The sequence below is a fragment of the Chrysochloris asiatica genome, unplaced genomic scaffold, assembly GCF_000296735.1.
Source record: "Chrysochloris asiatica unplaced genomic scaffold, ChrAsi1.0 scaffold00250, whole genome shotgun sequence".
Classification (NCBI taxonomy): Eukaryota; Metazoa; Chordata; class Mammalia; order Afrosoricida; family Chrysochloridae; genus Chrysochloris; species Chrysochloris asiatica.
The window spans coordinates 980265-993090 of NW_006408768.1; the positions used below are offsets into that span (position 1 = coordinate 980265).

The following is a 12826-nucleotide window of genomic DNA, read 5'->3' on the forward strand; positions in this document are numbered from 1 at the left end:
GCTCAGGGACTGATAGCGCCGCCCCTGGCAGCCGGTTTCTCATCTCGTCATGGCGAGATTTCGGGTCTGTGCGGCCGCCGCGGGCTGTTTTCTGCCGCTTTTGGTTTTGCATGCGTGGTTTTGTGGCTCTCGGGTGAGTTTGGTAATGAGGCTGTTGGGAGGTGAGGTCGAGAGTGTGCTGGAGATAAGGAAGATAAGAGTTAAAAGTGTGTGTGTGTGTATCTTCTTATTTCCTCTATTCCCTTCGCTCGAACTGTATTTCTACGTAAATTGAGACTTGTATTGATTTGATCTTGAAACGTGTTTGGAATAATTTTCATTACAGCATGCGTAAAATAAGTCGTTTTTGTTTTGTTTTAATCTGAAAACTGAATCCTGATTTTCTTTGTTATTTAAGATTTTACGAAACTTTGGTCTTCAAATTTCCTGGACAACTAAGAATACTCTTTACAGACTGGATGTGAGTTGGCCGAAGTACTCAGAATACTTTACAGGAACAACATTTTGTGTTGCAGTTGATTCCTTCAACGGATTGGTTTATGTAGCACAAGTAAGTGAAAATGGGATTTTTCTTTGGATTAGGAATACACACACACACACAAAACAAAACAGTCTTGTTCTTGTGCTGTTATTGGTAAGTGCTATCGAGTGATAGTGCCCCTGGACAGGGTTTCCATTGGAGCTGCTGGTGGATTTGAACTGCCAACCTTGTGCCTCACAGTCCAGTGCTGATCCTACAGCGCCACACCAGGACTCTTGTGGCCATGTACAATTATATTATGCTACTTGTTGAATTTGTTTTGAGTAAACATTTTTTTTTAATACTAATATTTTTGCTTTTGAGGTTGACTTTTTAAAATTTACTCAAATTCTGTTAAGTTTTCAGTTTTTCCCCTCTATGCCAAAATAAAGATTGCTTCTAACTAAAAGTGATTCTATCTAAGCGGTTATTTTTGTATACCTTCAGAGAGGGGATAATATCCCAAAGGTATTAGTGTTCACAGAGGACGGATATTTCCTACGGGCCTGGAATTACACAGTTGATACTCCTCATGGTATGTTTGCTGCCAGTACACCACATGAGCAGTCTGTCTGGATCACGGACGTAGGAAGTGGTATGTGGAGTAATATTTATTACATGATGTTGCTGCCAATCACATCTTTGCCCTGTTCTTGCTTGTACGTTTACAAATCAGAAGTACTGAATCTAATCTTAGTTTCTCCTATGATTCATTAAATTGCTTGTTTCCAAAAACTTTATTTTGAATCAACAAATGAGTTTTGAAGGCTAGAATTATTAATTAATTAATTAAAATGGAGTCCTGGTGTAGCACTGTGAGCTAATGTGCCAGACTGCAGAATCGTTTGAACTGCAAGGTTGGTGGTTCAAGCTCACCAGCTGCTCCTTGGAAACCTTATACAGGGTCACTATGGGTCGAAACCAACTCCATGGCACTTAACAACAACAGAATTATTAATGGTTTTTCTTTTCGTTTATAAAGAGATTTTATACTTTAAATCATCAGTTGCTTTACTCAAATAACTCTGATCCACTTCTATGAAGACAGATAAAATGACATTCTCTAAAGCTGAATGAAAGAACGGAATCTTTAGTGGTCCTGTTCTCTTTCAAAAGAGATTCTGCTAAGAAACCATGACTCCTTTATTGTCCAAAGTGCAAAGATTTGCAGAAACTGTTGTTAATGGTTCTGAAATCCCATGGACTGCATCATGACTGAAATCATTCTGCTTTCAACTATTTTTTGTAAAAAATGCTGAAAAGCAAAGTAAGCACAGTTGAATTTATAACTATCGGGAAACTGCAAAGACTTTAGACAAAGCAATACCAGATAATCCGGCATTACCTTGCTGTTGGTATTGTTAACTGCCATCAAGTCGGTTCCAACCCATAGCATAGGGTTTCCTAGGAGTGGATGGTGAACTTGAACCACCAAGATTGTGGTTCAGAGCAACCTTGGTGCAGTCCAATGCGTTAACCCACAGCATCACACAAGGACTTTGTTGCTATGTGCTGTCAACTTGGTTCCAACCCATAGTAAACCTATATAGGATTTCCAAGGAGTGGCTGCTGGGTTTGAATCACCGAGCTTTGAGTTAACAGTCTGTGCTTTTCCTACACTACCACAAAAGAATGTAATGACAAGGACATTATTTCTAATAATTCTTAGTTAATTAAGTGCCGTCGAATCAGATCATACCCATAGCAACCCTGTATAGTATTCCAAGGGGCAGCTGGTGAGCTTGAACCGCTGACCTTGTGGTTCAAACTGACTTTGCAGCACATTAACCCACAACACCACACCCTGTTAAATTCACAACTTGAAGGAAACCTGGTTCTCCATTTCAGATAAATCAGATCTCTTTCAAATTAACAAGCTCTCAGTTTATATTGTTAAGTGCTGTGTACTTGCTTCTGACTCTTAGTGACCCTACTTGGGTTTCGAGGAGCAGCTGGTGGATTTGAACTACTGACCTTGTAGTTTGCAGTCCAATGCTCTGAGCCTCAGCTGATTACCCATTTATTTCAAATTAAAAGTTGAATGGTAAGATTTTGGTTAACCTAAAAAAAGTAGATTATTTCTGAATTCACTTGTAATGAAATTTGAGTGTTTTTACATATTTTGGGGCAAGATGGAATTCTAAGGCTAAAGGCCTTTGCTTTTTAATTTATTCCATCCATGTGTGATCCTTTAATTTTTTTTTTCTTTTAAATAGACTTCCTTTAAGTCCAAAAATATCATTCTTTCCATTATAACTTTTTTCCTACCACCCATAGATCTGCAGACAGTTTTTGCATTCCTTTCCATTTTTCAACAAATAAATTCCCTCCAGTAGAATTATGGCTGCAAACTCACTATTTTTATAAATGTTACTTATGGTTATTTTATCCCTTTTGCTAATTCTTTAGAAACTTTGATGTTTTCTTTAATAGGGATGTGTTCTCTAATTAATCTCCAAACATTAACTTAAGCTCCCAAAGCACATGATAAAAACATTTTTCAAGGCAGAATCATCATCATACCATACATCGATTGCCTCCTAGAAACCCTAGGACAGAGTGGAACTGCCCCATAGGGCAATAGGCTATAATCCTTATGGAAGCAGACTGCCACTTCTTTCTCCCACAGAGCAGCTAGTGGGTTCAAACCACTGACCTTTTGCTTAGCAGCTGACTGCTAACCAAATACCAGGCTCCTTTAAGTAAGTTCTGCCTATCCAGTTTGTCATATGAACGCCCACCAGTTAAGAATTCGCTCTTGTATGCCTTCAAGTTGATTTCTACTAACTGCTAATGATTTCTCTCTGTTTATTAATACTGTATATTTTTGTCTATGAGATAATTTTAACTGAACAAACTTTTAATGTGAGAAGATATTCGTGATTTGAAAATAATATTTCCTTAGGAAAGAAATATTAATGAGTTGAATAATTTATTTTCAAAGCCATCTGTCTCATAGATAACATTTGCATGGCCTACTGAAATTCACGTTCTGTCTACAAATGACTAAAATAACAGCTTTCAAATATGAGTTAAGAAGATGATACACCACTAATCTGTTAATATCACTAGATTTCTGTATAATCAATATGTTTTCTGCTTTATTTGAATTTGAACACTACTAATTTTGGAGTAGTTAACATTTTAATTCATGACTAGATTTTCCTATAACTAACAATGAACTTCTGTTGCTTACTAAGTATGATATTTAATTATCTGAGTCTATCAACCATGTATTACTGTTTAATTCTATCAAGTATTTATTTTTGCTTATTTGAAAAATAGAAATATTTGTACAGTAGTTATATGTGTGCATGATTGTCTTTCCAGGATCCTATGGTCATACTGTTAAAAAATATAATTCCTTTGGAGATCTTGTTCAAATCTTGGGTACTCCAGGCAAAAGAGGCTCTGATCTGAATCCCTTGCAGTTTGACAACCCTGCAGAATTATATGTTGAGAACACAGGAGATATTTACATTGTGGATGGAGATGGAGGCTTGAATAACAGATTGTTTAAACTGTCCCAAGGTATGTGGCTTAATATTGTATGAGAATATTATAAGATATATTTATAACATGAAGCTTTATATTTAAAGGGTACAAGTCTATTTATTAGAAGAACAGGTGTTTGGAATGACCAGCAAGGAAGCATTCTGAGGAAGGCCTTTTTATTCTCTATCAAAGGATAAACAGATGTGTTTATTCTTCATTTAAGGACCTCTGGTAGCGTAGTGGTTACGAATCGGGCTGCTAACCTCACAGTCAGCAGTTCCACAGAAGAAAGATGAGGCTTTCTGCTTCCATAAAGATTTACAACCTGGGAAACACTGTACAGGGTTGCTATGACTTGGAACCAACTCCACGACACATAACAACAATAACAACATTCTTCATTTAGGAGTTTCCTCCAAAATGAACTGTAGATGGTTTGAAAATTTACAGTGGGCTTAAGAGATAAATGGGCATCTTATCCAATTCACAATAGGGAAGATGGGAACCTGAAATTCCAGTAGTAAGTTATCTTGTAGGCTGATAAATCATTAAATATTTCAGAGAGGGATCAACTCTGTCCTCCAGTTTTTGGGTGGGAGGTCTATTACAGATAAGCAGGTAAATACTAATCTGTGGTATTGGTTCTTAAAATAGGAATTAAGAAAAGGGGAAACAAATACTGGCTGGAGAAGTAGAACAAGATTTCATGTGGTAGGGCTTGAGCTACAGTGATTTGGTGGGAGAAGAAGACAAGTATGAGAACATTCCTGGAGAACTATCAAACAGGGTGGTAATTAGCATGAATTTTAGGAAAGGAGCTGAAGGTACATTTTTTAAAACTTCCTTGTGAATTGAGTGAAGGTTTGCAGATAAGATCATCAGCTTTACATTTTTACATTTAAAAAGAAATATGCTTTGTTTCTTTTGGTATGAAATAAGTGGCTCATAGATCGTTTACGGAACTGGAGACTATGTTGAGAAATAGAGTTTATATATTTTATTTTTAATTACATTTCTTTGCAACTTTTTGAAGACCCCTATTATGTCAAATTCTGTATTTAGTACAGACATCCTGGTGGTGATGGTGGTGTGCTGTGAAGTCGATTCCGACTCATAGCGACCCTGCGTAGGGTTTCTGAGGCTGTAAGTCTTTAGAAGGAGCAGAAAGCCTCATCTTTCTCCAGCGGAATGGCTAGTAGTTTCGAACTACTGTCCTTGAGCATAGCACCCCAACTTGTAACCACTATGCTACCAGAGCTCCTTCAAACATCATAGAAACAACTCAATTTAGGAGACAGATTATGGGTATCAGGTTAATTAAAAGAGTTGTTGTTAGGTGCTGTCAGGTCAATTTTGGGTCATAGCAAGCCCATGTGACAGTGTAGCACTTCCCCATAGGGTTTTCTAGGCTGTAATCCTTACAGAAGCAGACTGCCAGGTGTTTTGCTCTCAGTGCTGGGTAGATTCATACTGCCAACCTTTTGGTAAGCAGCAGAATGTGTGCCAGTAGACAGAAAATTTAAACATAATGACATAATGTTTTTATCAGAAAAGAGGTAGTACAAAATAATGTGAAAGTTTTTAAGGGGACCTGTGTGGCTCTGTGGGTTAATGTGCCATACTGCAAAGCCTTTTGAACTTAAAGGTCGGTGGTTCAAGCTCACCAGCTGCTCCTCGGAAACCCTATACAGGATCGCTGTGGGTCAGAATCGACTCAGCGGCACTTAACAACAACAACAATTTGAGAAACAAGATGTCATTGAACCTTAACTCTTAATGATTTTGAGGAAATAATGAAAAAAGTTAAGTAGATGTAAAAGTTAAAGAAGTAGATTTGTTGTTTGAAGCAGTGAAGAATTCTTTTATAAAGCATACGAATTAGGCAAATGAGTATATAAACAAAAAGCCAGGAAAGCATAGTCAATGGGGAGTGTAATTGAATAATATTTCTGTAACTTCTATCACAAAAATGTAATGTGCTAATGCATGAGGTTTACTGTATGTCGTTCCTGCCAAATCTGTTTGCCTTTCATAGATTTCATGATGCTTTGGCTGCATGGTGAAAATGGGACAGGGCCTACTCAGTTCAACATACCACACAGCGTTACAGTTGATTCAGCTGGTCGGGTAAAAAATACAGCATTATTGCATCTGGGACTGTGTGTATGAATTTGTGTGCATGTGGGTGTATATGGATCTTGATGAACATTTACGTTGCTGGACATCTGGGTGTGTATCACATGTGTTGTTGTTCTGTGCCGTCAGGTCAATTCTGACTCAGTGACCCTAGATGTGTGTTAGAATGTTTACTTGGGTGATCTGGGTAGTTCCTCTGTAAATCATTGTTGAGATTCTAAAATGAAGGCTTTCACCTTCATGGAAATGAACAAAGTAGTTAACCCTGTATCATCTAACAAGTTTCTGGATGGCACAAATGGTTAAGCACTTGACTACTAACCAAAAAGTTACCAGTTTAAACCCGCCCAGAGACACTTTGGATAAAAGGCATGGTGATCTGCTTCTGAAAGGTCACAGTCATGAAAAAACCTTATAGGGCACAATTCTACTCTGACACATGGACTCACCATGAATCAGAATGGTTTTAATATCACCTGTGGAGTCCTGGTGTGGCACTGTGGGTTAATGCACCAGATTGCAAAGCCATTTGAACTGCAAGGTCGGCGGTTCAAGCTCACCAATGGCTCCTTGGAAACCCTGTATAGGGTCGCCATGGGTTGGATCTGACTCAGCGGCACTTAACAACAACAGTGTGGCACGTACAAAGTTGCTATGGGTTGGAATCGACTTGACGGCACTTAACAACAACTGTGTGGCACTGGAGTCCTGGTGCAGTGATGCGGGATAATGGGCTGACTGCAAGGTTGGGGGTTCAAACCCACCAGAAGCTCCTCGAAAACTCTTAACAGGGCTGCTATGAGTAGGGACCAACTCCATGGCACTTAACAACAGGTAGAACTAGGAGTTCTGGTGTGGCACTGTAAAATCAGCAGGGGACTGCTAACCACAAGGTTGGTGATTCACACTCATCAGTCACTCCTTGGAAACTCTATACAGAACTGACGCTGTCACTTAAACAACAACAGTGTGGCCCTATAGGATAAGTACTGAATTGCTAACTGCAAGGTTGATTGTTCAGATCCACCAGCTGCTCCTCAGAAACCCTGTACAGGGTGACTATGAGTTAAAACTGACTCAACTGCATTTAATAGTTTGACACTGAATAAGGAAGACAGGAGAAGAATTTTTGTTAAATGCCCTCCAGTCATTCTGATAGGGTTTCTGAGGAGAGGCTGGTGGGTTTGAACTGCCAACTTTATAATTCAAACTAACCTTTGGGTCCAGTACTTTATCCTACAGCTCCATACTGGGACTCCAAGGAGAATAGCAGCATTAGAAGAATTAACACTAACCCTAGTCCTAACCATAGCCCTAACAATAATAAACTCAAGTCCTTGGTTAGCCTAGACCTAATCTTAGTCCCAATCCTAACCCTCACTCCTTACTCCATCCCATTCCCCGGCTCCCCCTCCACCAAAAAAGAAGTTTCAGGGACTGTTAGAAGAACAAACATATGTATCTTGGAAGAAGTACAGCCAGAATGCTCGTTGTATGGCAAGGATGGCAAGACTTCATCTCCCATAAAGGTTTAGTCTCATAAGGCCTCAAAACAATTCTACCCTGTCCTGTAAAGGGTGGTTTTTGTTTGATTGAATAGCAAAGTCAGGTTTCTGAGCAGTCCAGGCCTGTTGCGAAGTGCCCTTGAGTTGGTTTTGACTCATAGTGACTCTGTATAGGGTTTCCAAGGAGTGGCTGGTGGTTTTGAACTGTCAGTATTTTGGTTATCCTAGTGTCTTACCAGGACTCCAGTCAAGGCCTGTTGTTGTAGACCTGGGTAAATTCACCCTGGAGATGAACCTTCTGAGAGGGTTTTGAGAAGTCATTTTAGGCCAGTGCTTTGCATCACGGAGTGAATTAAGAATGAGAGTGCTAATTTCTGCCAGTTTTTATCTTTATAATCAGTACGATATATATATATATAGGCTTCAAAAAATTCTTGGACATTTTTCATTATCTTTTAATTTCATTTTTCCATGAAATTTGGAAAGCCCTCTCGCATTTTTTTTTTTAAGCAGTAAACTTAACTGTAGTGAAAGATACTATTGTAAACATTTTACTTGATTAACTTACTTATCATTGAAACCATATATGAAAAATTAGCTCCAGAGAAAAGTTTTGGTGATGTTGTTTCTTCAACAGGAATACCCATAATTGAGATTCATTGAGAAGGAACGATAAAGCTAGTAATCCAAAGTGGCAGTGATCCTAGGTCTAAATTAATTTGCCTGAGACAGGGATCCCAAAATTTTGTTGAAGAGCAAAGATGTCAGCTTGAAGATAAAGATCCACCTGGTATTTTCAATAACCTCATATGCATGTGAAAGCTGGATAGTAAATAAGGAAGACCATAGAAGAATTGATGCATTTAAGTTATGGTGTTGTAGGAGAATATTGAAAGTACCATGGGCTGCCAAAAGAACCAACAGATCTGTGTTTGAAGAAGTGCAGCCAGAGTGCTCCTTGGAGGCCAGGATGGCCAAACTTTGTCTCTCATACTTCGGGCATATTGTCAGGAGGGACCAGTCACTGGAAAAGGATATCATGTGTGGTAAGGTGGAGGATCAGAGAAAAAGAGGAAGACCCCCAACGAGACAGATTGGCCAAGTAGCAGCATTGATGGACTCGAGGGTAGCAACAATACTCGTGAGGTTGGCCCAGGATCGGGCAGTGTTTCGTTGTGCTGTGCATAAAGTCGCTATGAGTCAGTACCAACTCGATGGCACCTTAACAACAAATCCTTAATAAGGAACCCTGGTGTGGCGCTGTGGGTTAATGCACCAGACTGCAAAACCATTTGAACTTCAAGGTCGGCGGTTCAAGCTCACCAGCTGCTCTTCAGAAACCCCAAATAGGGTCACTATGGGTCAGAACCGACTCAATGACACTTCACAACAACAACAGCATCCTTAATAAGGATACCTGGTGTGGCACTGTAGGATAAGCACTGGACCACAAAGTTATTTGAACTGCAAGTTAGTTCAAACTCATCAGCCACTCCTTGGAAACCCTATACAAGGTTGCTGTGAGTCAGAACTTAACTTGACTGCCCTTAACACACACACACATCCTTAATAAAGTGCAATGGTTCCGTAGGATAAGTACTGTACTGCCACCACAGGTTCAGTGGTTTGGCCCACCAGCCTCTCCAGGGGAGAAGTATGGGCTTTCTGTTCCCATGAAAATTTGTAGCCTTGGAAACGATACAGGGTCACTGTGAGTCAGAACTTAACATTACCTAACAACCAGGGTCAATAACCTTTCTAAAATTATATTATGAGTCTGTTTCTGATTGGAGATAAATTTAGTGGGTTCTGAAATGTATAGCTGTTTACAAAAATATAGTCAGCTCTACCCTGCAAATTAGTCCCTGAATCCACAAACCCAAACCTCAAGGATTCTGAAGTGGGAAGGTAACAGTCATCAAGGTGATTGCTCTCCTGCAGTGCTTTCTGGTATATTTCTCTGCAACCCTCACTGCATACTGTTTAAAACCTTACGTCTTATACAGTAGGTTACCAATAACAAATGTTGTTGTTATGTGCCGTGGAGTCGGTTCCAACTCAGTAGTGACCCTGTATAGGGTTTCCGAGGCTGTACATCTTTACAGGAGCAGAAAGCCTCATCTTTCTCCTGTAGAACAGCTGGTAATTTCAAACAGCAGAACCGATTCATAACCACTATGCTACCAGAGCTCCTTCCAGTGTCAAATACTATCCATGAAATGCAATTTAGGATGTATCTTGTTTCCTATTTTAAAAAAGTAACCATTTCCTTAAAAACTCTAGAGCCTGTTACAAATCGGAATGTCAGGTTAGAGGTTTAACACTTGGGATGTTACTTGGTAAACACAAGTTAAGCTTAAAGATGTTACAGTAGAAGGGCCTGACTAGCCTGAGCTCCTGAAGAGCAAGGCTGCTGTATTGTTCATTACCAAGAACTGACAGTTGGCAATCCTTAATGAAAATAAGTGTTTGCTAGAAGACTTAAGGAATACTGTTTCCCTTTAGCACTTACTAAACCTCTGTGTTATGTTGGAAAACTTCAGTGTTTTAGTGATTCATTTGTCATGTTAGTAAAACAGCGTCATCTGGTTGTGGTTAAAACATCTTAGTTGTTTAGATTGTGGTTCTCAGTTAATATCCGCTCACTTCAGAGAAGTAATTTAATCTTCTGAACTTTAGTTTCATCATCTGTAAATAGGTCCTAGGTTTTCTAAGATTAAATGAATTAATGTATGAAAATAAACATTCTCTTCTCTGCCTTTAATGTATTCTCATTGTAGTGTGGATCTTTTCCAGTAAACATTTTTATCGTTTGTTTTTCAGGTGTGGGTTGCTGACCGAGGAAACAAAAGAATACAGGTGTTGGATAAAGACACTGGGGAATGGTTAGGAGCTTGGGATAACTGTTTCACAGAAGAAGGACCATCTTCAGTTAGGTAATTTAAATGCTTGTTTAATTTAGTTTATTTGCCATAGTTGCTTTGAAGAGCTAGCTGAGAGTTTTAAATAGTTTAATTTTAAGCTGGGGTGGGGGAAGGGCGGGGGAGAGAGGACAATAAGAAAGAAAAACCTATGCACAGGACATAGTAGTATCAATTCCCAGGCAATATGAAAACAGGGAAGCTCCCAGTGCACTGAAGATCCAAATGTCAGAGAAGATGTATGCCTGAAAATTGCTATAGCCTTTTCTTGTCAAAAACTTTTGGAAAATTTTTGAACAGAATGAAAATCAAAAGTCTGAGGCTGTATAGTATCAGACCCAGCTTAACACCAGCTCTGTAGTAGTTTCGTTTTATATAGTAAACTCTGATACTGATTTAAAAAAAAACAAAACAAAGAAAAACTAAACCTGCTTCCATCGAGTCAGTTCCAACTCATAACAGCTCTATAGGACAGAGTAGAACTGTTCCTTTGGGATTCCAATACTATAGATCTTCACAAAAGCAGACCAGCCTCATCTTTCTTCAGGAAGAAGCTGGCGGATTTCAACCACTGACCTTGCAGTTAGCAACCTATAGATAACTGATATTTAAAAAAACAATTCTAAAACTTTGACTATATCTGCCTTCAAAAATCACTTGCTCCCCAACTGGGGACTTTAGATCCAGAGAGGGAGAATGACTGTGTGCTGAAGACTTTGGGTGGGGCGGGTAGTGTAGGGGACAGGCTTGCAGGGTATACCCTTTGGTTGGTTGATGATGCATGGAGGGGATTGTAACCATGGCAATGATATGATCTATGATAGAATGAATGTAAAACGAATGTTCTCCCATGTAAACTATCATAATTAACAGTAAAACACTAAAAAAAAAATCACTTGCTCCCTCTTAAACAAAATTAGATTTAAATTTTTTAAAGACTCATTCAGTCAGTATCAAATGTTTGTTTCTCACTGTAGGAGATAAACATGTTTGAAAAATAAATGTTTAGGTTTATGTCACATAAAATGTATTTTGTAAAATGTTTTCCTTCTTAGATTTACTCCTGATGGGAAGTTCTTGATCGTAGCTCAGTTGAATCTTAGCCGACTCTCAGTTATTGCTGCACCCCCAATAGGAAGCATCGGCAACTGCTCTGTGGTCAGCACAATCCAACTTGCTGATCAGGTTTTACCTCATCTCCTAGATGTGGATGGGAAGACTGGCGCAATCTACGTGGCAGAAATTGGAGCGAAACAAGTACAAAAATATGTTCCTTGGAATAGCTATTTTCCTTCTCTTCTTTCATAACTTTTCTTTTCCTGGAGATTTTTCCAAGTGAAAGGTCAGATTCTCAGATTCATTATTAAGTGCTTAAAGATGATATGGGAGAATAAGAATATATTTCTTTATTTTTATCAGATTTAGTATTAGAAAAGTTTATTTTTATATCATCATGAATCAGATTTTGTTGCCATTCTTGAAAATTAATTGTATTTGAAAGGGCATAAACGTTTTAATGAAAGAAATAAAATTTTAGCAAAGTGGGGTCAGAAAGGGGGACTAAGGCTGCACCTTAATTTCCCTGGTAGGCTAATTCTCCCAAGGGAAAGTAGGAATAAAAATGGTTTTGGAGAATAATTTTAATTGAGTTTTATGTGAAGTCCTACCAACCTCAAAGTTTGTTCCCTTTATTTAAAATGAACAGCTTGGGAGGTTGTGAGTCAGATAGGCAGTCATTGACTTCAGTGCTCACAAAGTGCTAGATCCTCATATTAATAAATGAAAAGACAGGGCTTCTCTGCTTTTCAGTAGCTTGTAGTCCCGTAGAAAAAGCAATTAGGTTAAGGTAAACTTTTAAAGTCCAACTTTCATTGTTCCTTGGTACTTAATCTCCACCTTTCAATGTGGAAATAAAATAGCATTTAAGCACTTTGCTGAAAAGGATTTTTATAGATAACATTAAATACATATAGGGCCTATCATCAGTATTAACTTTTTTCTTTTTGTTTTTAACATCAACTGTTTTCATTTCTAATGTTTGTCTACCTCAAAGAGCTTAAGGATATTTATATGGAAATGTGTGCCAAACACTTAGAAATTGAGATAAGTAATTTTCGTCCATTTCTTTCCCTCCCCAACACTGACTTTCTGAAGATCAGCTTCCCAGTTGTACTAGTTTATTCTAGGTTTTGGTAAATGTTACCATATTATGATCTTTCAAATCATTATTTACATTTCAGCAGCTTTCC

The 12826-nt window shown here is 38.5% G+C and overlaps 1 protein-coding gene across 1 annotated transcript; it reads left to right on the forward strand.

Annotated features, from left to right (window-relative positions):
* The first annotated feature begins 49 nt into the window (after positions 1-49).
* NHLRC3 (NHL repeat containing 3) lies at positions 50-11885 on the forward strand. Its single transcript, XM_006873717.1, has 7 exons — positions 50-133; positions 398-550; positions 968-1115; positions 3851-4051; positions 6051-6142; positions 10480-10592; positions 11633-11885. The coding sequence occupies exons 1-7, from the start codon at positions 50-52 to the stop codon at positions 11883-11885; spliced, it is 1044 nt and encodes a 347-aa protein (XP_006873779.1).
* Positions 11886-12826: the final 941 nt, after the last annotated feature.